Source organism: Lepisma saccharinum, chromosome 6 (genome assembly GCF_977018435.1).
Source record: "Lepisma saccharinum chromosome 6, izLepSacc3.1, whole genome shotgun sequence".
NCBI lineage: Eukaryota > Metazoa > Arthropoda > Insecta > Zygentoma > Lepismatidae > Lepisma > Lepisma saccharinum.
This window is the reverse complement of record NC_139234.1, coordinates 80,406,468-80,433,142: the sequence shown is the minus strand read 5'-3', so window position 1 is coordinate 80,433,142 and position 26,675 is coordinate 80,406,468. Positions and strand designations below refer to the sequence as shown.

General features: G+C 37.8%; 1 protein-coding gene across 9 annotated transcripts in view; it reads right to left on the bottom strand.

Annotated features, from left to right (window-relative positions):
• rdgB (retinal degeneration B) overlaps positions 1 to 26,675 on the bottom strand; it is a 336,815-nt gene that overhangs the window by 135,858 nt on the left and 174,282 nt on the right. For all 9 annotated transcript variants that reach the window (XM_083124208.1, XM_083124209.1, XM_083124211.1 and 6 more), the window contains 3 exons: positions 10,548 to 10,672; positions 7,245 to 7,377; positions 5,249 to 5,452 (listed from right to left, as the gene is read on the bottom strand). In XM_083124208.1, coding sequence (XP_082980334.1) covers positions 5,249 to 5,452; positions 7,245 to 7,377; positions 10,548 to 10,625 — 415 coding nt within the window. In that variant the 5' untranslated portion in view covers positions 10,626 to 10,672. The remainder of the gene's footprint in view (positions 1 to 5,248; positions 5,453 to 7,244; positions 7,378 to 10,547; positions 10,673 to 26,675) is intronic.

The following is a 26,675-nucleotide window of genomic DNA, read 5'->3' as shown; positions in this document are numbered from 1 at the left end:
GCCCTGGAGAGAGGTTGGTCTGATGCTCGAACTAAGCAACGCAGCCCAGTTGACGTTAGCAGACAGTGCGCGGGAACCAGCGACTTTTGTCCCGCTCTCGCTTTGCTTTTCTCATATGTGCACCAGCACAATTCTACCCAGACACCTATTTCTGTGGCCGTGCGTTTAAATATATAAATGTAAAAGTAGGTATTCACAGGAAAGTTAAAATGGTTATACTACTATATACAAAAGAGAAAGGTTAATGCTCAGGGTCACATTTCTGCAGGTCATCATCAAAAACCCTACTTTAATACTTTTAAATGCTACAGTCTCCAACATGTAACTGCTCCTGCTCCAAAACCCACCCCTGAATAAGTGATCATGGCAAAATATACAACCTTATAACATTCCATGATGAGTACCTTTATTTATATCATGATAGCAACATAGTTTTGATTTATAGACACAATAATTGTAGTTTATTATACAGGGTGAAGCAGTGTTCATAGCATATTTTAAAGTTGCAATTATATATGGGGAAAAGTACTTTTATTGGATAACCGTAGTACTTAATTGTACAGAAAGGAATGCCATTTACCAGTCAGTGTGTGAATATGGCCTCTAGCAAATGGCGTGCAACACATTCTTCCAAGTGATGTCAGATGCTGTTCATTACTCTTTCAAGCATGTTTGTCAAGATACTGGTAACAACATCTCTGATACGATCCTTCAGTTCAGAAATCATTACAGGACATATTGGCAATGCTTCTTCTTTAAGAAAACCCCCTAAGAAGTCTGAAGATAACAAAACTGGTGACTGAGCAAGCCATGGAATGTTACCATAACTGGAAATCACTTTCTGTGGAAAGGTCTGTTGCAAGAATTCCATCTCACTGCACAGAGTAATGTCAAACAACAACTTAACCAAATGGCAATTCATACACTGTCGTTAGCCTCCCATTGTTGGCAGCATCATCATTTCTAATTCAAATTATGCTGTGAACTCTGCTACACCCTGTATAATTTAGTGATTTATGCATTATGCAGTAAAATATTTAGAAAAAAATTAATTACATTTATCATATGTGAGGGAGTGGTGAAAAGACAAATTAAAGAACAAAAGCAGTCCAGAGGAAGTGTGACTGTAACCTTTTGTCTTAATAAAAATTGGATAAGCTGACATTTTCAAACTATGCTTCAGTATTCATTCTGTCCATTTCAAAAACATAAATTAGTGTGGAAGGAACTGCCTACGAATTTACAGAACACATTTCAAACACAGATCAAGCACAATGTACAATTTTAAGTCTAGCATCTAGACACTTGTGAAATTTGCTTATTATGAAATTTGACAATTTCTTCAAGTGGAACCAGTGTTTCAAGTTTCATTAAAATTTCACTACTTCCATTTTAAACATGTGGCAGGGTAAAGATTCTGTCATATTTTTTTCCTTTACAATTTCACTCAAATTACAACTTGTATCATAATGCTAGTAGTATTATCTAAACACAACTGTATATCATAATATAAGATAAGTGGTATACATATGAGGGATAATCAGAAGAAAAAAAAGTTTCCCGCATGTGTATTTCCAGAAAGCGTGGAGACTTTGGGTTGGTTATATGTTGTGGTTATACGGGCATCATCCTTCTTTTGTTGTCTGATGCATGCCCTTTTCCTTGTGGAGAGCACCAGCACACTGCTGTGTTGATGACAGGAAGACTTGAGAAGCGTGTGCCTGGTAGGCATGGAGAACAGAGATGTGTTGCAATTGTGGACAAAGGATGATGTGAGAGTTGTGTTTGCTACGAATGGGCATGTGGGACTTCTGGTATAGAAATTCATAACTGGCTGGTGGAAGTGTATGGGCCTCATGTAATGTCAAAACAATTGGTGCGGTGACGGTGTCAGCAATTTCAAGATGGCCAGGAAAGTGTGATGGATGATGAGAGAGCCATTAGACACATCCACAGCCACTAGAGAGGACAACATCAGAGGAGTTGATGAGCTGATTTAAGGGAACAGGCGTTTGACTGTCGATGACGTCGTCACTGAACTCGGTATCGGTCTTTAAATGGAACACACAGTTTTACGAACAGGGATTCTTGAAACTTGTGAAGCGGTACGACAAGTGCCTGAATGTCGCTGGGGATTATGTGGAAAAATAGTGTAGCCATGCCTCTTTCTGCTCATGTCATGTTCTTTCTCCAGAATAAAACTCTCTGCAGATTGCAGACTAGAGAAACTTTTTTGTTCTGACTATCCCTCATAATTCAGGTTTCTATCAGAGTTGGAAGGTATGAAAAACAATTGAAATGGATGGTGGCAGAGGGCACCGAAATTAATCGAACATTTACAAGTAAGTTTCGTGGAAATAATTTAGTAACTCACTTACGTCTTCTTATGCAATTATGTTTGTCAATTTGTCGGTTTAACAGCAGACAAATGCAGCAGTCACAGTTTAACAAGAAAGAGAGTGAATCATGTGGTGTGGGGGTACATCAAGTCTCTTGTGTACAGATAAAGAAGGCAGAATTAAGCCGATCTCTGCTGGAAAATTACCATGGGCCTATAAATCATGTTTTAAGTAGAAGTAAGATTCTTTCAACAATCTTTTTGGTTGACCAGGCTTTATAAAATAGCATATGGATGTATGTTGATTAATTTGGCAATTCTATCATTGTGGTTCTGTAGTGAGTATCGAAGGCTAAGAATAAGCATGAACTAATTATTTTTGCCATTTTAATACTTTTTGAAAAGGCGAATTTTGAAAAAAGAAGAAGAAAAAAGAAACTGCCATTCTTTTGCAAAAATTAAATGCAGAAAATTCAGGCATGAGAGTATAGAAGTTGTAGGACATATCAGGGGTGCCCACAGGGGAGAATTATGACGCAGGCTGCATCTTCGAGATTTTTTGGGGGATTTTTCCGTTTAAATAACATAAAATTCAACATTCATATACTTTTCCAAAATATAAGTAAAAATTTTACACCTTAAATGCACCATATTTAATCCATTAGATGAAGAAAAGAAAGTGTTTAAGGGTATTATCGAAAGAGGAGGGGGGGGGAGAAATATCCAACTCTTACATATTAGGCCATAATTGACTTGTGGGTTCTGGGGGGAGAGGATTCTGAATTAAACGTTGGGGGGACAGTATCCAACTCTAGGTGTTGGGTATTTTAGTAAGAGGGAGATTGAGTATTAAATTGAGGGGATATCCAATTCTTGTGTATTACTATTGTCTTAGATTGTTGTGAAAATTCTGGTGTGGAGACAGAATTATTTTTTGGAGGAGGTAATTTCCACTCTTCAATATCAACAGTAAGAGAAAAATTGGCATGGAGATTTTGGTGGTAGGATTGAGTATTAAATTTAAAGAGCGAGACAAGAAGCTCTTGATAAAGTGTTAAATCTTAGATTGTCAAGAGATTTCTGTAGTGGAGAGAGAGTTCGAACATTAAATTTTGGAGACTGTATTTAGCGATATGGTATCCATATGTTTTCGACCCTGAACCTGTCAAAAGAGAAGCTGGAAAATACTAAATATCTTGGGGTCCTAAGAAAGTATGGACACATCATTAAATTAATATTCTTGAAAGTCTGCAAAGAAATGGATGTAAAAATTTTCTTACTCACTTCACTCTCAATAATGTGTTGCAAGAATGCATGTGAAGATTTATACTATAGCTGCATTACAAGACAAACAATATTCTCGAAATTCATTAATAACATCACTACTTAAAATACAATGCTTAGTGTTTGTGTACTGCTTAATTTGAAGCACGTGCATCATTTGAAACAAAAATATATCGAATCCGCATTTCTAACTTCTTGTCACAGGAAAACTTTACTTTAACAAATTAAATTTGCACTGAAGATAAAATCCATGTAATTATCGTTATGGTTTACTAAAATAATTATATTTACGCCAAGAAAACAGGGTGGAAGGGGGAGTTCTTTGAAAGAGGAACCATATTATATTATCGCCCTGATCTTAAGAATTTCTAGCTAGGGTTCTCTACTGTCTCGTGAAACAATAATTCAATCGGTCATAGGGCTGGAGCATGTTATTTGGTTTGCTAAGGTTGAATTTTCTATCTTTATCTTAAGTTGTGTAACAATTTGTGGTAAATACTCAAATTGTGAGTTTTATAAACCCACTCACAAACACTATTTATATGCACATTTACAAAATTTAATTTACTACATTTAACCATCTTTTTGTGCACGTTTTTCGAAAATCGAACAATTAAAAAATATGGACAGTTTAATATGGTATTTCATTCAAATAGACATCAATTATTATGTATTCATCCAAACTACTTTAGGGGCAGCCTTGAGTGATGGGAACCCCTGTTTAGGGAGGAGGGGCAGAACAAGTATAGTGTTCAGTAAAACTAAGAAAAAGTTACTTTAGACACACTGTTGTAATTAAATACTTTATGGGGATTATGATATGGTTTGAGGGTGCGAATGATATGATTTGGGGGAGACGCATGACATGATTTTGGGGGGATGGGAACCCCTGGGTCATATGGCAGCATGGTTGCAGGAAACAGAACAGAAATGTTACTTTGTAGTGTACAATGATTTTATCATTTGGTTTAATGACTCTTTTGGTTACTAGATACAGATGACGACCACATGTTTGAGTAATGTGATACAGCTCTGTGTTTTGTTACCTGCTTCCAAGCATTTCATACAGACACACTTGGAAAGCGACGTACATTGGCCAATGGCAAAAAATATGGTGTAATTTTCATTTTCATTTTTTAGGAGAGTTGCTGAACATTTTTACTGGAAAATGATCACAAAATATTCATTGATAAAAATCATTGTAAATGCAATGAATATAATCAGGGCATGAAACCATTATTTGTATTAATATTATTCCAAATGAAAATGTTGTATGACTGAATTGTAACCCTATTGAGATAATTATGATGATAATAATAATAATAATAATAATTATTATTATTTTAACATTGTTTCTTTTTAAAAAAACTTCCTAATTAACTTAATAAGTGCATAATTCTAATTCAAGTTGCTGCGATAAAGAGTATAATCAGTATTTTTATAAAACATTTGTTAAGTTAAGGAGTTAAAGAACCAGTGAGTAAATACTGACTAATTCAGGGACTTGAAATCAATTACTAGAAACCAATAATGCCAATTACACCTTTCAAAATAAAATCTTGCCAATATGTTTTCAGCATTAGTGCAAACAGTACACAAAAGATGGCAAACAAGAAATCCACTTACCAACAATTCTGCTCCTCAAGTCACTCCCTGTAAGATTAAAAACATTTTCCTGATTTCCGCTGTCAGGATAATAGTAAGTCTCAATTTCGAGGTAAAATTTCTCAACAAACGGACAAGTGTACCGTGTTTTCGTATATGGATAAGCATTCCATGCCTCTTCTTCCACTGTGAGAGCTGACTTCGGAAGAAGGCTCTTCAGCCAACCTGTAATACAATAATTACAAATGAGCATTTTGACAATTTAAACTCACAACTATTATTGTTTGGACAAATTGAGTTACTTGTAATAGAGTTACAGTAAGAGTAACTAATTACTTTTTAAAACTAGTAACTTTGACTAACTCGGCTACATTTTCCAGTACCTGTAATGAATTGAACACGTATTTTAAAAACACAAGACTTATTTTACTTACGTTTTGTGAGTATCTGGTTTTCCTTGAACGACGTTTCGAGAACAACTGTTCCCTTCTTCAGGTTCTTAATTACTTAGGCTATGCAAAATACACCATAGGCACATCAATTCTTTTCTCCCAAAATTCCAGGAACAAGGGTATAGGTTTGGTTATTAAAAAAGGAAAAATTGGAATCCATATTAAAACCTTTTAAAACTTACAAGCCCTTTTATCGTTTATATTGGGGAGTGTTCTTTTAGCCTGAGATGGTTTTAAATCGTGATTTAGCAATAACAAAGGGCTTGTAAGTTTTATTTTGAAGGCTAGGGTGTTTTTTACTGTAGCCTTCAACCTATATCCCTATATAACACTTTTTATGTGACACCATGACTGGTGTCTAGATATTCATGTGGACCTAAAGAAGGAGGAAGTATTGACCTCCGAAACGTAGTTTGGATAAATTTATACTCACTCACATAAGTTGTGAATTTTTTATACTATTTAGGTATTTACTCTTTTATATTTGATAGTGAGTAATATGCACTTCATCATTATGTTATAAGGAATGCTAAGTAACAAAAATCAAATCAAATCAAACCATTGATTGATTGTTTGATTTGGTTTATTTTACTTCGTTTTTCTGCCACTTTTGGCTAACCACGAAGATGATACGATAAAATGGATGAAGGGACACACACAAAGAACACCCATGGCCAGGCCAGGATTCAAACCTGGGATTTCTGGCTTAATAGTCAAATCAAATCTTTTTTGATTTTCGAAAAGGGGGGGATTACATGTATTTTTTTTAGTAGTCATTCCTCAATTTGCAATTATTTCCCACATTTGACATTCTTTTTTTAGGAATACTGAGCATTAAAGGGTAGGGGGCGTTGAACCCCATCAACCTCCCTTGGACAAGCCACTGATTGTTACCCCAAGTGTTGAAGTCACTGCATGTCACTGTACACACTGACAATGCTATCTACCCTCCAGCCTAAGACTTGCGAATATAAAACCGTCCGATCTTTTTGCAGTACCCTGTACTTAGCAGAAAGTTGCTCAAGATATCAATGTGATATTATAAAAATGGGGTATTCCAGCATTACGTGTGCGACATTTCACGCACAAAAGGTAAGGTTATAGACATGAGATAGGATTAAAATATTAATGATGAACTGATTTCATGGAATTGTGAAGTACCTGGTGTTGTCTGCTAACAAAAAATCCTCCCCAAAACCTTGATATGATGACATAGCCTGAATGCACAAAACCTTTAACAAAAATGTGTTACGTGTGTGATGCTTTAAAAATGTAGCAAAATTTGACTTCATTTGTCTGTGAAGCATATAGGCTGCAGATGCTAATAATTTTTGCTGATGAAATATGCAAATTGTATGCATTCACAAAGATTTAAAACTTAATGCAATTAAAAACAATAATAATTTCCAGGTTAATGAATTTTATTGAAACATAGAGTAGGACCACTTTTTGTGGATTGTCCCAAATGTTTGTTTATATTTTACACAAACAGACACACACACACATGATTTATTCTTCAATAATAATTTTAATGACTGGGATGAAAATAAGTCAAACACACTTACCTGGCAAATGACTTCCTACATGGTATATCTTGTGAGTGTACTGTCCCTCCCCACCAGGTCCATCAGTGTATGGCTCATTGATTAGAATTTCAACTCCACTGCCAGCACCCTTACTCTCATCACGGCTCTTTTTCTGCAAAGTAAATTTATGATATTCATGAATTCAAATTCATAATATTCTATTTGAAAGATCAATATCATTAAATGCCAACAACAGAAGAAGAAAGCTGATGCAGTGAAAAAAATCATCTTAATAAACAGGGGTGCCACAGGTGGGGTTGTGGATACATATTGAGTCCACACAACTCTTCTTTTGTGGAAATTTGACTGAATAAGCAAGACAGTGCTGGACTAAAGTTGAGTTATTTAAGCAACACTAATATATAAATTGCAATCTGTAGAGTAGAAAGGGAATTATAATGAGTAATAGATATTATTTGTGGGATGGTTAATATCTGGCATTTACATATAAGTCTTATATTCTCATACATGGATATTTTCATGACTTTTTTCCAGCAAGGAAGCTGAACTCTCAAGCTGTTCCCTACGAGAGACATAGCGAATTTGTTTTCGTTCGAGTTTTTGCTATGTGCTAAAGCTTAACGTAGTGATAGTTTGGAGTGTAGTAAGTCTATAGTTTCCTAATCTCATTGCAAAATTGCGTCTGCCAGTCATAACGAACTGGAAAAATCTTCTAGAGTCTAAGCGTCTGCTAAATGCCTTGGCTAAACGCTGCGAAATAGCTTCCAAGGGAACATCTTGCATCCACCTGTTCCACCAGCAAGACAAGCGCAGCGCAGGACAAGAAAGTAAATGTTGCGAATGTTGTATGATCTACCAGCTGAAGACGAAAGCTTTTAGTACATTGAACTTTACAGAAAAGTCAGCAGACATACACCTATCCTAACCTAATTAGAAACTAAAACGAAATCGTACACAAGGCATTTTCAAACAAGTTACTACAACTCTGCAAAATGATTAACTGGATACTCTTCCAGTGGCAAATTATTGTTTTCCTTGTTTGTTCCCGAGAGGGAGTTTGGAACAGTTCGGATTTTGTCACAATTTCTACAATCTAGCGGACGTCATGAAAAAACTCGGCCATCTGATTGCCATTATTGCATTAAGGACGTTTGAATTACAATGCTCAACTTTAGAAAAAAAATGTCAACTTAATCTACAAATAGAGATGAAACCGGTTTCGACAAAACTTTTCTTTTCTCTGATGACTCATAAATTGCTTTTATTAATTTTTCCTTTGTTGCGCATCAACAATTTTGTTTTTAATGTTTTCTTTACATTATATCATATTTGCTTTAACATTGGTATTTTCATAATTTTAACGTGCTTCATGTATGTCACTTCTGAAAATTTTTAACATATGTTTCGTATGTTTATTTGGTTCATTTCAACAAGGGTTGAATTTTACTTGGTTTACTGTATTATATTACGACAGGTATGGGAGGGGAGGGGGCAAATGCAGGTCACCTGTTCCCCTGCCTGATTTAGCACCGCACGCCACTGCACCCTGTTATATATATTTGCACACACATACATATACATCGAAAGCTATGTAGTACAGCTGCATTTTGCATAACAATTCATTGTATATTATTCAGCCAACATTCCTCATTGACAAATGGCCAGCTTCTTCTATTGCTTTAATTGGACACTGGTCAATGTCTGTCTTTGTTGAACAACAGACTGTGAAAGACACTTTGAAGGAAATCTTTCTTGGCATCAATTCATACTGGAAAAGTAGGAAATATGCAGTATGTGGCATTTTTCTGATGCAACTGTAGCAAAACTTCATATTTTGCAGAAAGTGAGAGGTAAATAAGTTAATTTTCAGATCAATTTTATTTATATTTCAATAAGTGTAAAACCCTAATGTTGTTGAAATTTGAAAGCCTATGTAAAATATAGGGGCCTCCCCAATGATGCAGTAGCATTGTCACCTTGTAATCAAGGGGTCATGGGTTCGATACCCAGTGGAGGCACATAGTGGTTTGAATCCTGCTTTAAACTGTAGGTCCAGTCCCAATTAACCTTACTTACACCAACTCAATCAATAAATCTGTGTAAAATATTCAAAATGTACCTTAAATCAATGGCCACTATTCCGATGAGTAGAATACACACTCTCAAATATTTTCAAGTTTTGTTGCACCCTCTCCCTCAACACACACATAAGCACAAACTTCTTGGTTAGACATACTACACTCCTTGAAAGGGCATACATCACTTGTACCTCTAGTAAATCTTCACATTTTTGCATCTATCTTGCATTCGTATAGATGTCCTTCCTTTTTGTGAGATTTTACACCAAAGTGACAAGCAATATGCAACACATGTCACTTGGGAAAGATCCAATCTATAGCATCATTTCACACCATAGCAGCAGAATCTGCTGCACAAACCTGCATTCAATTGGCTAGTTCTCGAGTGACAAGCAACATGTATTCGCTTTGGTCTGAAATTTCCCTAACATATCTGAGTAATCAAATACTTAATGTTCTCCCCTCTGTGTGGAAAAGTCAATATTATTGCTGCCGTCCTCCTTTCACCATACAATTTAATTTCTGTTATGATGTCATGCGGTATAGTCATTTGATGCTAGGCAACTATAGTGCAAAGTCACTTGTAACAAATGACTCAGCTACTACTCATACTACAAATGAAAACTGGTGTAAAAAAATTACCTCATGATTCACACTTTGGAGTACACATATCACAACAAAGTACATGGAAACTAGGGCTGAGCCCATACTACTTTGAACCCATACCGGTGCAGATACTCTTACCGATTCCCCCAATACAGATACCTCAAAATCGTAATAATTAAAATTTGTTCAAAATATTGATCAAAATTGGTGTGTAAATATTCTTCTTCAGTTACATGCATCAATTTACAAAGAAATTTGCTTTAGAATATTAAACAATTGAATCAGAATATTAAAATAGATGTTATGTAATCACAAAACACAGTCTTGCATGCAAAATTGGTGCAAAATGAAAATAAAGTTTGAATTTTGTATAATTTCTAGGATACTTAAGACTGCGAAAGTGTTGCGCAACATTTTTGCGGACCCTTTGAAAGACCAATATTCCGGAAGAGTATCGGTTGGTATCAGTAGATAAATTCAAACAGATACTTTCCGATGCCGATACCGGCTCAGACATAATGGAAACACACAAGTTGAAATACCAAAGAAACACAAAATTGAAAACATGCCTTATCACAGTGATAAGACAATCACGTGTGTACCTAGTAACCTTTAAAGGTATTTAAACACTACTTACCGCTATCATATACAGCTGTGCTATCCGATATTCCTCCACCGTCAGGGGAAGGGGAACCCGGTACTCCTTTATCAGCATTGCTGAAACCTGGCTTGGTTACCATCCACATCTGGAAATGATCATTACTGAAATGATAAGGGAAAGAGAACGTTTATTAGTATAAAGCATCATGAAATTTGATGGATTACATTTGTTTATTTCCTTACATTTTGTCTGTGTGGCTCATTAATCCCTTAAGCAATAATACATTAAAGGAGAGTCAAATACAAACCTTTATTTGTTTTTGTTTCTCATCTAGTAGATTTCTGTATGTACCTAGGTAAGGTTGCACAAGTTTGCTGGATTTTAGCACAGACCTATTATCTACATATATTTGCCACTTTGAGTTAGAGCCTGTATACCTTAAGAAGAATAAGTCTTTGGGGTCCACGTGTAGTCACTTATGAACCACTGCGAAGGTATTTTCACCCATCTGCGAAATGAGGCCATTGTCGAACTTTCTCCTCCATTTGTAAACTTGCTGGTGTGGTAAGCATGCACAAAGATATTGAATTTTCATTTGCCGAGAAATTTCTGTAAGTTTTAGGCTGGCAGAGGGCAAGAAACTGTGGTACAACAAGTGTGTATAGGAGGCGCCATCTTTAAATTAACAAAAATGGCATTTTGAAGCTCATTTGATTAGTGTTGAAGCCTTGGGGTCGTTTTGTAAATAACAGTTGATACCTCATGTAAATTTGAGCTGTATACAGCCTGCACTACAATTTTTATTGGACTTTTAAGGTTTTCATTTCACTCTTGTAATATTTTACACAAAATATGTCAGTACACATTGCGGTATATTATTACAAATCTCTTGGGCAATAAGAGATTACAGAGACACAAATTATGGAAACTGTAAATGTCATGGATAACTTAAGTTCATATTTGGTATCAATCACTGAAAATTTTGCATGTTATACAGTTCTGTGGCTGGAAGGATTGTAATACTGACGTCTCTATGAATTCAACTTAAAAAATAGAAATGGAACAGTTTATTCTGTATCCAATCAGTATCAACTGATATCAGCATATCGATGTATCAGGTTACTTACAAAATTGTCGTAGTCATTGTAATTTTACCAATCTGATATTTCTACAAATAGCCTTCAATTTAGTGTAAAATTATGTATTATTATGTTTATGGATTTAAACATATAATTCATAAAGTTAATGTCTGAATATGCAGTTCCCTTTTCAAAGCAAAATCTATTTCCCTCTCCTGGTTACATACATTTATTAAGCAGGTGAGTGAACCATTCATTTGCTTCTTGAAGGAACAACTGCAATTTATATCAGATCTGTAGAATACTGGATATGGGTATAGGTAAATTTTATATCAGTACTTCACATCGATCCATCCCGGCTGAAAAGTTTAGTCGCCCTCGCAGGAAATGACCGTGGGTGAGATGGCTGTGTCCAATTCGAAATAGAGTTAAAATGGATTCTTCTCAGCGGGAGGGATGGTACGAGGAACGACATGCACCAAAAGGTGGGCTTGATATCGCGAAACTTGTTTCTCGACATCTTATCTAATTCTTATTGTGACGTGTTAAGAAGGAAGCAAGGAAACACATTCTGTAGGTCTCTGGCTGGCAGAATGTGGACAAGAACATCACTGTCTACATCGGCATACTTGGCAGCAGTATCAGCTGCTTCGTTCCCCTTTATGCCCACGTGGCTAGGAGTCAAAAAGAAGCAAATTTCAGCTCTTTCAGATAAGAGCACGAACAAGGACGTATTTAGGGGTAGTCCAGGGATCCCGACCCCCCCCCCCCCCAAGACTTAATAAGCATTAAACTTAAATAATAACTAAAATTAAATAATGAAAATAGACTTGTTGTTTAATCGAGGGTTCTTTATTTTCGTCGAACTTATTGGAAGGCAACGATCATACGATTTAGAATGACAGTACGTACCAAAGAAAATGTATGCAAGATTTATTACTACCTATAATAATATGCATAAAATATTACCAGGAACTTTACTTTTCGTCAACTGGATCTAACATTATTTTTTTGATATTCAATAAATATTCAATTCTTTATTTGGCATCAATTTCCTTGCCACGGCAGTTGTTTTTTTCTTTTTACAAATTTTGCCGACCTTGACTATACGTATGCTGTTATATCACTATCCTTATACTGTATTTTCACCTATTCATGTAATAAAAATATAATATTAATTAATTTGAATATTTTAATTAATACTATTTTAATTAAATATAATTATTTTAATTTAAACATTATTATTATTATTGTTTTGAGACACTTCGTTCGGACCCCCCCGAAATATATTTCTAGATACGGCCTGGAAGATAGCGATTCCAGACTCTAGAGCATACTAATTGAATCAGTAAAAATGAAGGCTTTGTCCAAAGTGTGACGTCAGCAAAGTCCAGTGCCTTTAGGAGTGTATAGAGTTCTGCCGTGTAGATGGAACAGGTCGTGAATGTAATGTAGCAATAGCAGATGTCACTGCAGTATCGGAATGCCAATATACGCGTACATTGGAACACATTTCATCTAGTAGCACCTGGTTGGGTAGCAAATGAGGTTCTACCACATACGTGATTAAAATTTAGTTTAGGACGTTCTATAGATTAACTGTTGTCCAAATGATATTGTGCCCACAACCACTTGACCCCTTCTATCCACAAAGAGATAATCGAAGCTCAGTTGGAATACACAGCCAAAATCAAACTCTTTGTCCCATAAGTGCAATATGAGTTAATTTTTAAGGTGTTCCAAATTGATCGATTCTTATGTATCAATTACTTACGTATATGTCAACTTAAAAACAGTAAAACCTATAAATTGAAAATGGACTCCCCCTTCTCTACAGATTCGTTGTTTGGGCACTTCTATCACTTGTTCCAAGCACCAAGCACACGTAACAAAGGAAAAAAAGCTACTTGAATGATGGATTTGGTTTATTATACTTAGCTTTTCTGCTACTTTTGGCTAATCGCGAAGATGGGGATGACTGATGATGAAATTGATGAAAAGAACAAAGAACACCCATGCCCAAGCCGGGATTCGAACCCGGTAAAAAAAAAGCTAATTAAGTTTTTGGTTGTACGATAATACTATCACGGTATTTAGTTCACCTACACTCGCTATTATACGTTACAACATCATATAACTGTCATTTATGGGAGGGGAAAGGGGGGCTAACCCGGTACTTCGACCCGCATGTTCTCTTCAAGCTACAAAATTCAGAAAGCTTGTTATTTTTTATTGTTGATAACGGGAATAAAGTTTACTTATTTATTATTAGAACAGAATAACGACGTAAAAATATGTTAAATCAAAAAAATAGTGTAAAATATACAAACCAGTTTATTTTTTCATACTTTGTCATTTAAACTAAAGAATAAATTTTTTAATAGCTTTCAAAAATACAAAATATAAAGTAAGTTTCTCTTGATTGAGGTGCGTAAAAGTTAATAACTATGCGTTTCAGTACAAAAAAAATAGAAAATATAAAACAGTTGTGCTGGATATTCACTGGTCTCGTGGATCGAGTAGAAAAGACATCCCAATGATGTAACAATAGTAATAACAATAAATTTGGAATAAAATTGATTTATTTGTATAAGTTCATCATAAAAAGTTAAAGTTCCCCGTGTATATAGTACCGTGCCATGAACGCACATTCTCAATCTCGCCCCCCCTTTTTTTTTTGTAGATGATGTGATCAGCACCACGCTTCGGTCGCCTTTACCTCCCAGGGTTGTTTAAGGTACCCATTGATTTATTCCGACCTTAGATCACCTAACCCGGGAATCGAACCCGGGTCTGGCACGTGGCAGTCAGACGCCCTTACGACTAGACATCCGCGGCTCCATATATGAGTTTGTCATAGTCATTATATTATTATACAGGGAGGTTATTGCAGCATGCCACCGCTTCAGCATCGGCCGCTTGCCGGCCCAGTCATGCAACAGGTGCCGGCAAATTGCGTAACAGATAGCCCGTAACAGAAACCGCTTGTTTTGTAATGTTTCCACTTTTCACAATTACAGTTACAATTACAATTGAAATAAGCACGTACCTTGTCGCACGGATGCAGGAAAAGGTGTCCTCCCAAATACAAATATTTCTGGCACCTTATTTCTGACGTCTAATCTTAGATTAGTCATCGCTACTTTATTCTCAGTTGTCGCGACAGCGCCTGCAGCTTATCGGGGGTTGGGTGAGTTGTCAGCCGCGAGATGGCGCTTCATACTGCACGTGTCGGCAGTGATGCCAACCGTAGGGACATGTCCCTACGCATAGGGACTTTTCACTAAATTTCGCCCGCGTAGGAACGTAGGGACAGATTTTGCCAAATGAGGGAAAACGTAGGTACTTTTTTCAATCTTGGTAAATTACATTTTATGAATTAGTTTATCTGGATACTTTAGCGAGGAGGAGAAAAAAGAACTAACTAACAAATCTCCATCAGAATTTTGGAACATGTTATCGGTTACCAAAAACTTTCAAGGCAAGTTCCTTTTTGAAAACATTTCCACTCTCGCGAAAATAGTGCTAACATTGCCGCATTCTAACGCGGAAACGGAAAGAATATTTTCAATGTTAAGTGATACAAAAACAAAAAAGGGAAATAAAATGGGACCAAAATTGTTAAAGAATGCAGGAAATACAGCATCACCAACCAACATCTATCTCTTCACAGCAGCAGCATGTATGACTTCAAATAACATAATCAACAGTAAACGACTCAACGTTATTCATTAGGGGTGTGCTGGATTCTTTACTTTAAAAAGTCGTTAATTCTCGACGTTTTCTGCCTTGTAAGTTTCTGGAACTTATCGAAAGTTGTAAGTTTTTATTCTAGAAATGCAAAAACAATCACTTAAAGTGAAAATGACTTGTAAAATTCGAGATTTCCAGTGCTTCGGGAAATTTCGAACATTTCCCGTCCAGAAAATTTTCCGACTTGGTCGGGAAATTGCAAATTTTTCAGTCCCGAATGTCGGGATTTAAAAAAATTACCGTCCCGATCCCGTCCCGACCCAAAAAATTCTGTCCAGCACACCCCTATTATTCATTAAGGCAAGAATTTACAATACCGGACCCTTCTGTAATTTCTATGCTACGTCTTATACTCACGAAATAATTATTCGTGATTATTTATCTCAAGTTAACATGTTGGGGTGAGGGGGAAAAAATGTTCATTAACGTGTAGAAGTTGTAAAATAAGCTTTTCAATTCTCGCAATGATTCTCCGTATACAAGTATGGTAGCCATATTTGTTGATATGAACAAATTAAAATTAGTTACGCTGTCTACAGCGTTGCCACACTGTTGATTTCATACTTGGAGAGCATGGATCGTGTAAGAATGGCGGAAGAGAACAGTAAAAAAGTTGTTAATGTTGTACAGATTGTTAGGCGGAGTGTGCAGGAGGATGGCTGTGGGCTAATTAATAAACTTATGGATTTCAGTATATTGCCCAAAGAACGTGCTTACATGTGACAGCGACAATCACGATGTAGAAGAACTGATTTGATTACAGGTAAATTTGGCAACAGTACATCAATCATAAAATTGCAGGATACGAAAATGGCCTTCGATGATGAACGTTTGCCGTTAAAGTGCTACGAAAATAATATTTTTTATCGGTTCGTAATCACAATTACCGCAAAACCATTCAGGAATAGACCCACTGACCATTCTCGGTAAGTTTAGGTTAAGTTAGGTTAGGCAAACATAGTTAAAATTTGGGCTCGAAAAAAACATGCACGGGTAGCCCAACAAACCATTGACGGATAGCCCCACGAACCATTCAGGTACGGTTAGGTTAGGTTAGGATAGGCAAACATAGTTAAAATTTGGGGTCGTAGTAATATCAGGAATGTATATTTCGTTTTTTAAGTATTGGAAACACAAAATCTTCCGGTAAATAATAAGCAATCGTGCCGATCGCGGACCACTCAATGTCACTTATTTTGCAATTTCTACACGTGACCCCCCAAATTTTAACTTCAAATTCGTGATTAGGAGGCCTCAATTAGTGAGTATGCGAAATATTACAAAAAATCGGGGAGAGGTCCTGTATTGTAAATTCGCTCCTTCATTAATTGTGGAAGCACCGAGCAGAAAGATTTGGTAAGTAAATGTGTATATTTTATCTTCTGTTTGCATGCTCATGAGGTGTTTTTTTTTTTAGTCACTTTACTTGGCGTAGGGACATTTGGTCAGTTGTAGGGACATTTTGACTACGTCTGTAGGGACATTGCCGAAAAATGGTTAGCAACACTGTCGGCTACCAGACAGAGTCTACGCTCATTCATGTTCACTTCTGTTCGCGTTTATCAGTACGCGTTTTGTTTATACTGTGTTATTGAGTTGGTGTGCTAGTGCTTTATTGTGTGTTAATTGTTATTCATTCATTACTTATGTCGTTAAACAAATATAGTCTTGAACATAGAGTTTTTATGTACGATAATTACGTGAAAACGAATTCTTGCAGAAAAGTGGTCAGGGATTACGATAGACAGGATCTCTTGAATCTAAGAAACGTGTTGTATTGCTGTTGAAGGAAGTCATTTTCAACATCTCTTATAACACAGGAGGTTAGTGATCATCATTATTATTACTTTTAAATATCATTTTACGCTTTCGGTTTGCTTTATGCGCCGGGATGCTGTCTTCCCTTTCTGTCAACTGAGGATAAAGTAGCGATGTCTAATCTAAGATTAGATGTCAGAAATAAGGTGCCGGAAATATTTGTATTTGGGAGGACACCTTTTCCTGCATCCGTGCGACAAGGTACGTGCTTATTTCAATTGTAATTGTAACTGTAATTGTGAAAAGTGGAAACATTACAAAACAAGCGGTTTCTGTTACGGGCTATCTGTTACGCAATTTGCCGGCACCTGTTGCATGACTGGGCTGGCAAGCGGCCGATGCTGAAGCGGTGGCATGCTGCAATAACCTCCCTGTATTATAGGGATGATGAGACAGGTGAGTGGAGAAGGTTACATAATTTAGAACTGTACAATCTGTATTCCTGTCTAGATATTATTAGAATAATTAAATCAAGAAGACTTAGATTGGCAGGCCATGTGGCACGAACGGGAGAGGAAAGAAGAGTTTACCGGATTCTTGTTGGGGAACCTGATGGTAAAAGACCTGTAGGAAGGCCAAGACGAAGATGGAGGGATAATGTTGAGATGGACCTAAAGGAAATCGTTTAGGATGGATAAGATTGGATTGATCTTGCGCAGGATAGGGACAGATAGAAGGCTGTGTTTCTGCGTTAGCGAGTTAGTTAGTTATTATATCAATAATGATAAGCATGATAATTATTATTAATGTTATTTTTCTTATCATTCAAGTTTCATCAATGGCGCGAATCCCTCTACAAAAAATTCTGACGTATCACAGGAGTAATGCCTGTGAATGTTCACTTGACTTCTAATCCAATCCTGCTGATGCAATGCAACACAGGAAGCCCTTCCAATCCTTCAAGCTTGACAAAGGCAACGAAGAATGAATCACTGCAGACCACTTTTGAAGCTTGAAAAATCTATAAACGTTGGCAACAGAGTTTCTCATCTGTGCGAGTTAAGTCATGATGGTTGAGAGTTATACACTGCAATTTAACGTTTTTATATCCTAGAATTGTTATTTCAACGTTATTACTTCGGAAAATATTAAGATATGCACAGGTAACTTTATTTAGAAAGAAAATCTTTTATTAAAACAAGCTCGATTTCGTTGTTGAAAGTGCGTCATAATTTCTACCTTTACTGTCGTTTTATGGCACTTTTGGCTAATCGCGAAGATGATGAGTGATGATATGATGAACTTGAAGAAGGGACACTCGCAAAGAACACCCCATCCATGGCCAGGCCGGGATTCGAACCCGGCGCGCTGTGCTAGACCCACGAAAGTATTGGAGCCAAGGTGGGTTGATTTAAATAACTTCAAAGAAATAATTTAAAGAATAATGCACATAAGGATTTTGTGCCTTTTATATCCTGACCTAAGTGAAAAACCTGACGTGATGGGAAGAAATGGATGTCATTCCCATGATCAGCATTCAAAATACTTCCAGTCACCTATTGGTTTGAAATCATTGATTGATTTCCTTTATTTTACTTCGCTTTTTATTCCACTTTTGGATAATTTGCGAAGATGGGGATGAGTGATGATATGATGAAATTGATGAATGGACACTCACAAACATCCACGCCCAGGCCAGTATTCGAACCCGGGACCCCTGGCGTCGCAGGGCTATGTGCTAACCACTCCGCCACGGGGGCCGGCTATATTGGTTTTTAAAAATGTCGATCAGTGTTATTATTGTAATCAGAATCACTTTTGGTGAAAGTACGTTAATCTCGTAATAATTTAATGTGTTTATTAGGCTCTAAGAAAGGAAAAGAAACAAAATACTCTATGTGATCAAAAGTATCCGGACACACCGCGAAACGTGTGGTTATCATAGAGGGTGACACAGTACTGCCATCTACCGAGTGGAACACATAGTCCGCGAACTCAGTAGTCTGCAGATAGTGTGAGACAGCAGTATGGGATGGTCTGAGGAACTCACAGACTTTCAACGTGGTCAGTTGGTTGGGTGCCACTTGTGTAGGAAGTCTGTGTGTGAGATTTCCACCCTCCTAAACATCCCTCTGTCCACTGATTCCGATGTAATAGTGAAGGGATGTGTACATCCCAAAAGCGTGCAGGCCAACCTCCCATGTTGACCTCCAGAGACCATCGAGTGTTGAGGAGGGTCGTACAGCATTATCGTCAATCATCCATCGCCACCATCACACAGGAATTCCGAACTGCATCAGGATCTACTCAAAGCACCATTACTGTTTGGCGCAAGGTGCGGTAACTTGGTTTCCATGGCCGAGCAGCTGCCCATAAGTCAAACATCACACAGGCAAATGCCAAACGGCGCCTCGTGTGGTGCAAGGAGCGTCGAAACTGGACCATAGAACAGTGGAAAACCGTTGTGTGGAGTGATGAATCACAGTACACAATGTGGCGATCCGATGGTAGGGTGTGGGTGTGGCGAATACCTAGTGAACGACTTCTAACAGCCTGTATAGTGCCGACAGTGAAATTAGGAGGTGGTGGGGTTACAGTGTGGTCATGTTTCTCCTGGAGGGGGCTTGGCACCCTTGTTGCTTTACATGGCAATGTCACGCCACAAGCTTACGTTGACATTTTAACAGCTTTCATGCTGCCTACCGTCGAAGACCAGTTCGGGGATGACCATTGTGTCTTTCAACACAACCGAGCACCCGTCCATACTACAGGACTTGTGGGGGAGTGGTTTGACGACAACAACGTCCCACTAATGGACTGACTGGCTTGCACAGAGTCCTGATTTGAATCCCATAGAACATCTCTGGGATGTTTTAGAATGCCGACTTCGTGCTAGACCACACCGATCCACATCAATACCTCTTCTTAATTTGGCGCTCTGCGAGGAATGGGCTGCCATTCCTCAGGAAACCTTCCGGCACCTGATTTAAAGTATGCCTGTGAGAGTGAACGCTGTTATCAAGGCTAAGGGTGGACCAACACTGTATTGACTGCCAGTGTTTCCGATGGAGGGTTGCTCAAACTTGTACTTTATTTTCAGGTAGGTGTCCGGATACTTCTGATCACATACAGTATATGTACTGATGCGGTGAAGCTCACACGAAAGGAAATTTAATGTTATATGTAAACACACTTAAGTTTCTCTTGATTTAAAATTCAATAATTTTTAGGCAAAAAATAGCAGACGTTTTGTGTAGAAAAAATACAAAATACTAATCATGTTAAACCGTAAATAGCGTCATCATTTTAAACTGTAAATAAACGTGGAGCTGATGTTTTGCAAACTATCATTAAAAAAATTGCCAAAATTCAGCTACAAAGACTATAAAAATATTTTAAGTTAGAATTATATATTACACCCAGATGTTTTATTTTCATTGGTTGGAAGAAAAGTTACTCAAATTATTATAGTTTCATTAACACACTCAACAAACATTTCCTTAGTATAGGGTAAGGACGGGGCAAACGGACACTGGGGCAAACGGACAGTCCCTAAGGAAAATTAGAATAATTTGGCGTTGAAGTTTGCAACAGTGCATCGGTTGGCGTTGTGATATGAAGCAGAACATTGGAGAGAAGGTGTGTCGAACATCGGTTGAAATCTTGAAGAAGAACGCCAATCCAGCAATAAAACCTGACCAGGTAAGGATAATTGTACTAGCAAAAACCTAAACAGTAAGAATCTCTGTGCGGAACATAAGGATTGCGTGGATTATGATGGTCCCGCCAAAGTTGCGCTTTGTAGTGTGGATACGGCATTGCTTCCTCGACATACACAGCCTGTGTCAACATGCTGCTGCCATGTGGTGGGCTTTTTCGAAAATGTAAAGCCCAACAGGCTTGTGTTGGGGCAAACGGACATGCATAAAGTGCATATCATTTAAATACTATAAGGTATTATGTAATTCAGCAACTAATCTACATTTGACTCAAAATCGAAAGGGCACGTGTGAATTGTATGTAATGCATGTATTATCCTTCAGATGTATGCTTTTCAAAAATAATGTGTCCTTGTTACAGGATGGTGCGACATCGTGAACGAACCACAGACCGCTGTTCCTGGACGGATGAGAATATGCAGAGGGCTGTTAAAGCAGTACAAGATGGCATGCCTCTAGCTACAGCCGAAAGAACATTGTCTGTTCCTCGGAACACTTTACGGAGACGGGTGGGTAGCAACGTGCAAATTCCGAAATTTGGCCAGCACACTACGCTTTCAAATGCGGTGGAGGTACAACTGGTGGAGCACCTTCTGAAACTTGATTCTATAGGATATGGTTACCCCCACACCCCCTATATGCCTTCATGGCATGGTGCTAAGCACAGGGGAGCACTTTACCTTTTTTTTACCTTTTAGGATATGGTTTGACCTCTAAGGAACTCCGCAGTTTGGTATATCGGTATGCATTTACAAATGGTGTGCCACATCCCTTTAATGATCTACAAATGGCAGGGAAGAACTGGATACAAGGATTTTTAGCTCGTCACAAGGAACTCAGCTTGCGTGTTGCAGAGGCTCTGTCATATGCTCGCGCTAAATGACTATCTAAATCAAAAGTTAACATAGTTTACAATAATTTATCAAAGTTGCTAGACGAACACAATATGTGGGACAAACCTGCCATCGTACAACTGTGACGAGACAGGCTTGCAACGGATCTACAAACCAAAACGAGTCATATCAATGAGGGGTAAAAGAGAAGTCGTGAGCCAAACGAATTGTGAAAAGGGAGAAACAGTAAGCGTTATGGCATCTGCAACTGGCCAGTATGTGCCTCCTTTTGTTATCATGAAGGGTTAAAGATATAATGAGAACTATGAAATTGGCATGTCTCCTGAGACGAAAATAGTTCTTTCGGATAGTGGCTACATGCAATGGGAATAGTTTGCTCATTTTATGGACCATTTCAGTAGTGTCAAACCCCCTGGTCCTGTTGTGCTCATTCTTGATGGACACGGATCGCATTCTTCAGATCCACCAACTCTGGAGAAGGCATTAGCCAATAACGTGTACCTTCTGTGTTTACATCCACACAGCACACACAAACTTCAGCCGCTCGACGTTTCGTTCTTTGAGCCACTTAAAACATTTTACAACGACGGCTGTAGAGTTTATGTGCAAGAAATCCGGGGGATGGTATCAATAAAGTGGCCTTTGGTGGCATTTTTGCAGAGGCTTGGAATCGTGCGGCCACAGTGGGGAATGCAGTAAATGGGTTTCGTGCGTGTGGGATACATCCATTTAATCCACAACGCCTGCCTGAGCAGGCATTTATTCCTGGAACTGCTTTGTCCATGAAGTGAATGGTCAAGATCAGCGATCACCAGAACCTTTAGCGACAGACGATAATGCCTCATCCCAAGGAAGTTTTCAAGAACTCAACCGCTTGCCATCAACTTCTGGGACCTCGAACAATAATCGAAAAACGGGGGAATTGCACTTATTAACGGATCCTTCTTTCATCGCTCGCCTCAAAGAGAAAAACCTGACTGCAGCAAATCAAACAACAAGAAAGGCAAAGCATGTTAAACGCACCGCAAAATATGTGTGCCGTGTATGCAACGGTGTGTACAAGCAGGGTCAACACTGGGTGCATTGCTTAGTGTGTTCTGTCTGGTTCCACGTAAAGTGCGTTGCGAATGGAAATGACCAATACTTTGTGTGTTCTTCTTGTGAGAATGATGACAGTTCATAAATGAGCTAGTGTCCATTTGCCCCTCTCACATGTCCGTTTGCCCCGCGATGGTGGGGCAAACGGACACTGCTACACACACTGATTCATTTAACAATTTGGAAGCCAACGTTCATTATTTTGAATTATACATTGTACTATTTGTTAACTCAATGTTCACAGTTTCTGTATCGACCATAATTGTAATTTTTCAATAAACAGTTTGATAGTTATTTTGCAATATATCCTTAGGGTGTCCGTTTGCCCCGTCCTTACCCTAGGTTTATATTTTATAGTATCAGAAACAGAAACATGTACATTTACATATATTTTTATTTACTTTAATCAATCTGTTCAAATACTTTACAGGGCCGTTTACCAGAAAAAGCCTTTCTATAAAAAACATATCTGTATGCATGGCGCCAAAAAACATACAAGCAATTTTAAGCGTGTTGAAAAAATCGATTTAAAAAAACAGATTTAAATATAAAAAAATATTTTTTAAATAAAAAATCATGATCTTTATCCATCCTGGTTGGAGCTGAATTAAATTCATGAGAAATAAAAAACAACTCATAAATAAATTTACAGTTTACTACCTATTACTTCAGCCACCCCATCAAATGCATTCTATAATTTCATTAACGGTCTTAAGAGTGTCATTTCTCGAGTCAATTTTTTGCAGTGTAGATCTGGAAGCGCATATAACTTTAGTAAAGGAACTGCAGCGTATCCACAACTCCTTCACAGAAATAAAGGTTGGAGGGCAACATTGTTACACTGGGCTAGGAGCGGCGACATTTTAAAGCCGCGACTGACTGAAACTGACGAATATTTCCAAAACGGGCAATGGCTATAGAGTTAATTTTTGAAAACTAGTAACAGCACTGGAATATTTTATCGAAACGAGTAACTCTAACTTCGTTTCATTTCAAAAGAGTTACTGCATCCATGGACGTCCGCAGAATTTTGGGCCTCCTCGATGGCGCAGTGGAGCGTCATCGCCTTGTATTCAGGGGGTTCCGGGTTCGATACCCGGTGGAGGCACATAGTGGTTCGGATCCCACTTTAAACTGTAGGTCCAGTCCCGATTAGCCTTTCTGGGCATAAAGTGGACTTAAAACAACAAATCAATCAGTCCGCATAATTTTTACCAGGGAGCGGCAAGCAAGGCATTTTTTCCATGGGAGACAAACAAGGCATATCCACCCCCATAATAGCGTTACTCCCTAAAGACACACTCCTTCAATTTGAAAGTATCATGTTCTCGCAACGCCCTTATAACAATTAACATAAATTACTATGACTGAAATGGAGCCGCGATGGTCTAGTCCAGCGGTTCTCAAACGTTTCTCCCATTGTACGTGTAATGTAACCCCACCATAGGTTTTCTCCGAATAAGTGGGTTTTGGGGATTTTTTTCTTTGCCTGATTTGTGGGGTGTTTTTGGTATGTTGGAGGCATGTATCTGCAATAGAGCAAAATGACATTCGGGCTATATGTGGGAAGATGGTAAACAAATCAACATTAGAATCCTACGTTTATTATTTTATTGGGTGTTCCTATGTTTAAAATCTTCATGATTAGTTACAAGAATAAAAATGTGAAACACGTGTATGCTAAGAAGTTTATAAAATACTTTAATTCCCATATATTGTTTCCGGAGTTGTTGATAAAAGTAAAGAACAAAAATATAGTTGTAAACTAACTGTCAAGTACAATTTTGGAGTTTTTATTGTAAATCCTCAGAGTTTCTAGTGAGAAGGATGTGCCTTCCTAGCCGGTTGTGCACTTGAAACTTTCAAGCAGAGATTCGGCTCCGAATTTAGTCTATTATAGATTTCGAACGAGTATTTATTTTCAAAACAAATGAATAAAGATAAGAAGGTCAGTGACAAAATCAGCCTTATTTTCCTGTTGAGTGTTAAAAGCTATGAAGTCTGAAACAATGAAGCCTGCTATACGCACCTGCAGCAAAAATGTCGTCGTGTGGGTATTCTCGACATTTCTCTTTCTAGCTGATCGTGTAGCACCTTCAAGTAGTTCATGTACCCTTGGGGGTACGCGTACCACAGTTTGAGAAGCACTGGTCTAGTCAGTAGGGCGTCCGACTGCCACGCGGTAGATCCTGGTTCGATTCCACGGGTGGGTGATCTAAGGTTGGAATATTGTTGAATAAAGCAGATCTGAAGCTCACCCAGCCTCAACTAAATGGGTATCTTGGGGGGGGGGGGGGGTACAGGCGGCCGGAGCGTGGTGCTGATCACATCACCTCCAAAATTGCCTAGATCAATATAATGTGTGGGGCCCTTCCCTCACATCCCCCTATACTATGTCTCATAGCATGATGTAAAGGGAACTTTACCTTTTACAATGACTGAAATGAAATTATATGTGCGAAATATATAATTTTAGGTTAACATTCATATACAAGGGAGGAAGCGGTATACCTTAACCCCCCCCCCTCTCCAGACGACCATGACTGCATCTAAGGAACTTATAAAAAAGTAGATTTCCGAAACTAGTAACATCAACGAACATTTTGTTTTCCAAAACAGTCAAATGAAACCGAATTAATTTCGCAAAACTAGTTATTAAAAAAAATGTAACTTAGCAATATTTGCAAAACGGACAACTTTAATTAAGTTAATTTTGTAAAACCAGTAACTAACTGTTTCTTTTTCCAAAATGAGTTAATTCCATCAAATGCTACATTTCAATCATCAGTAACTGTAACTGTATTACATTCTCAAAACTGCAGTAACTTTTCCAAAGCGAGTAACAGCAACGAATTTTCTTATTCAAAACGAAAACAAGTAAGTCCACCCGACCTGCTTTTTACAGAGTACCATTGCGAAACCAAGATACCTCACATCAGAGTTTATCTACCTTCCCCCCTCCGATATGACAAGGGCATCCGCTCTTCTATCGATCTCAGAGAATTTTCGAGAATGGTGCAGGCCCACTCCAGATCAGCTGGGAAGCATGGCCCCCTTTTAAAACTCGCTGACAGGGAAGAGCTGGTGGTGCCACGGTGCAGATGGACTTGGTTCCGTACTTACCACATAATTTCGGTTCTTCATTCCACCGAGAGCAAGAAAGACTTCCATTAACATGCAAGGAAAGGAGATTGTCACAGAAACTCGGGAAAGAAGTTATAATCGCTGTACTTAGTTCCAACTGTGTAGAGGAAGCCTTTAAAAAAATACAAGTCTATTGTGTGCTTGGAAATTTCTCTTTATTAAGCAGGGTTGGCAAAATTTAGTTACTTTCAAGAGAAACAAATTATACAATTTTTGTTTTAAATGATTTTAAACATTGTTTTTTAATCAAGAACGAAAACATGTTTAACGTATGTCAAAAAAAATATTTATCTACACAGAATAGATTTAATAGGGAGCTACTGCCCAGGGCTTTCATTTGGAAAGGGCCTCCGCTGGAGTCAAAATGCCAATAAATCGAAAATATCAGTCCGTTTGAGTTAAACATTCAAAATTAAACAAATAAATATACCACCCCCAAACGCGGCATATTCAGGTATATCGTCATACAAGTATCCCTCTATACTACAAAAAAAATGTTTCAGAAATGTAAGTTTTCGTAATTTTGTGTTACAATACCTCAATGTCGGACAGTCTTTACGCCTTGCTGTTTCTCGGCGCCTAGCAGATTCCAGAGATTATAAGAGAAAATATTAATGTATTCTTACTTCTATAGAACCACAGGAAGTAACAATTAATATACGTACACACTATTAGCTTTTCATGTCATGCCAGCGCACTCCTGTACTTCTCATCTCCCCGTTACAAAAATACTCCATTGGAAAGTTTCTGTACTGTCCA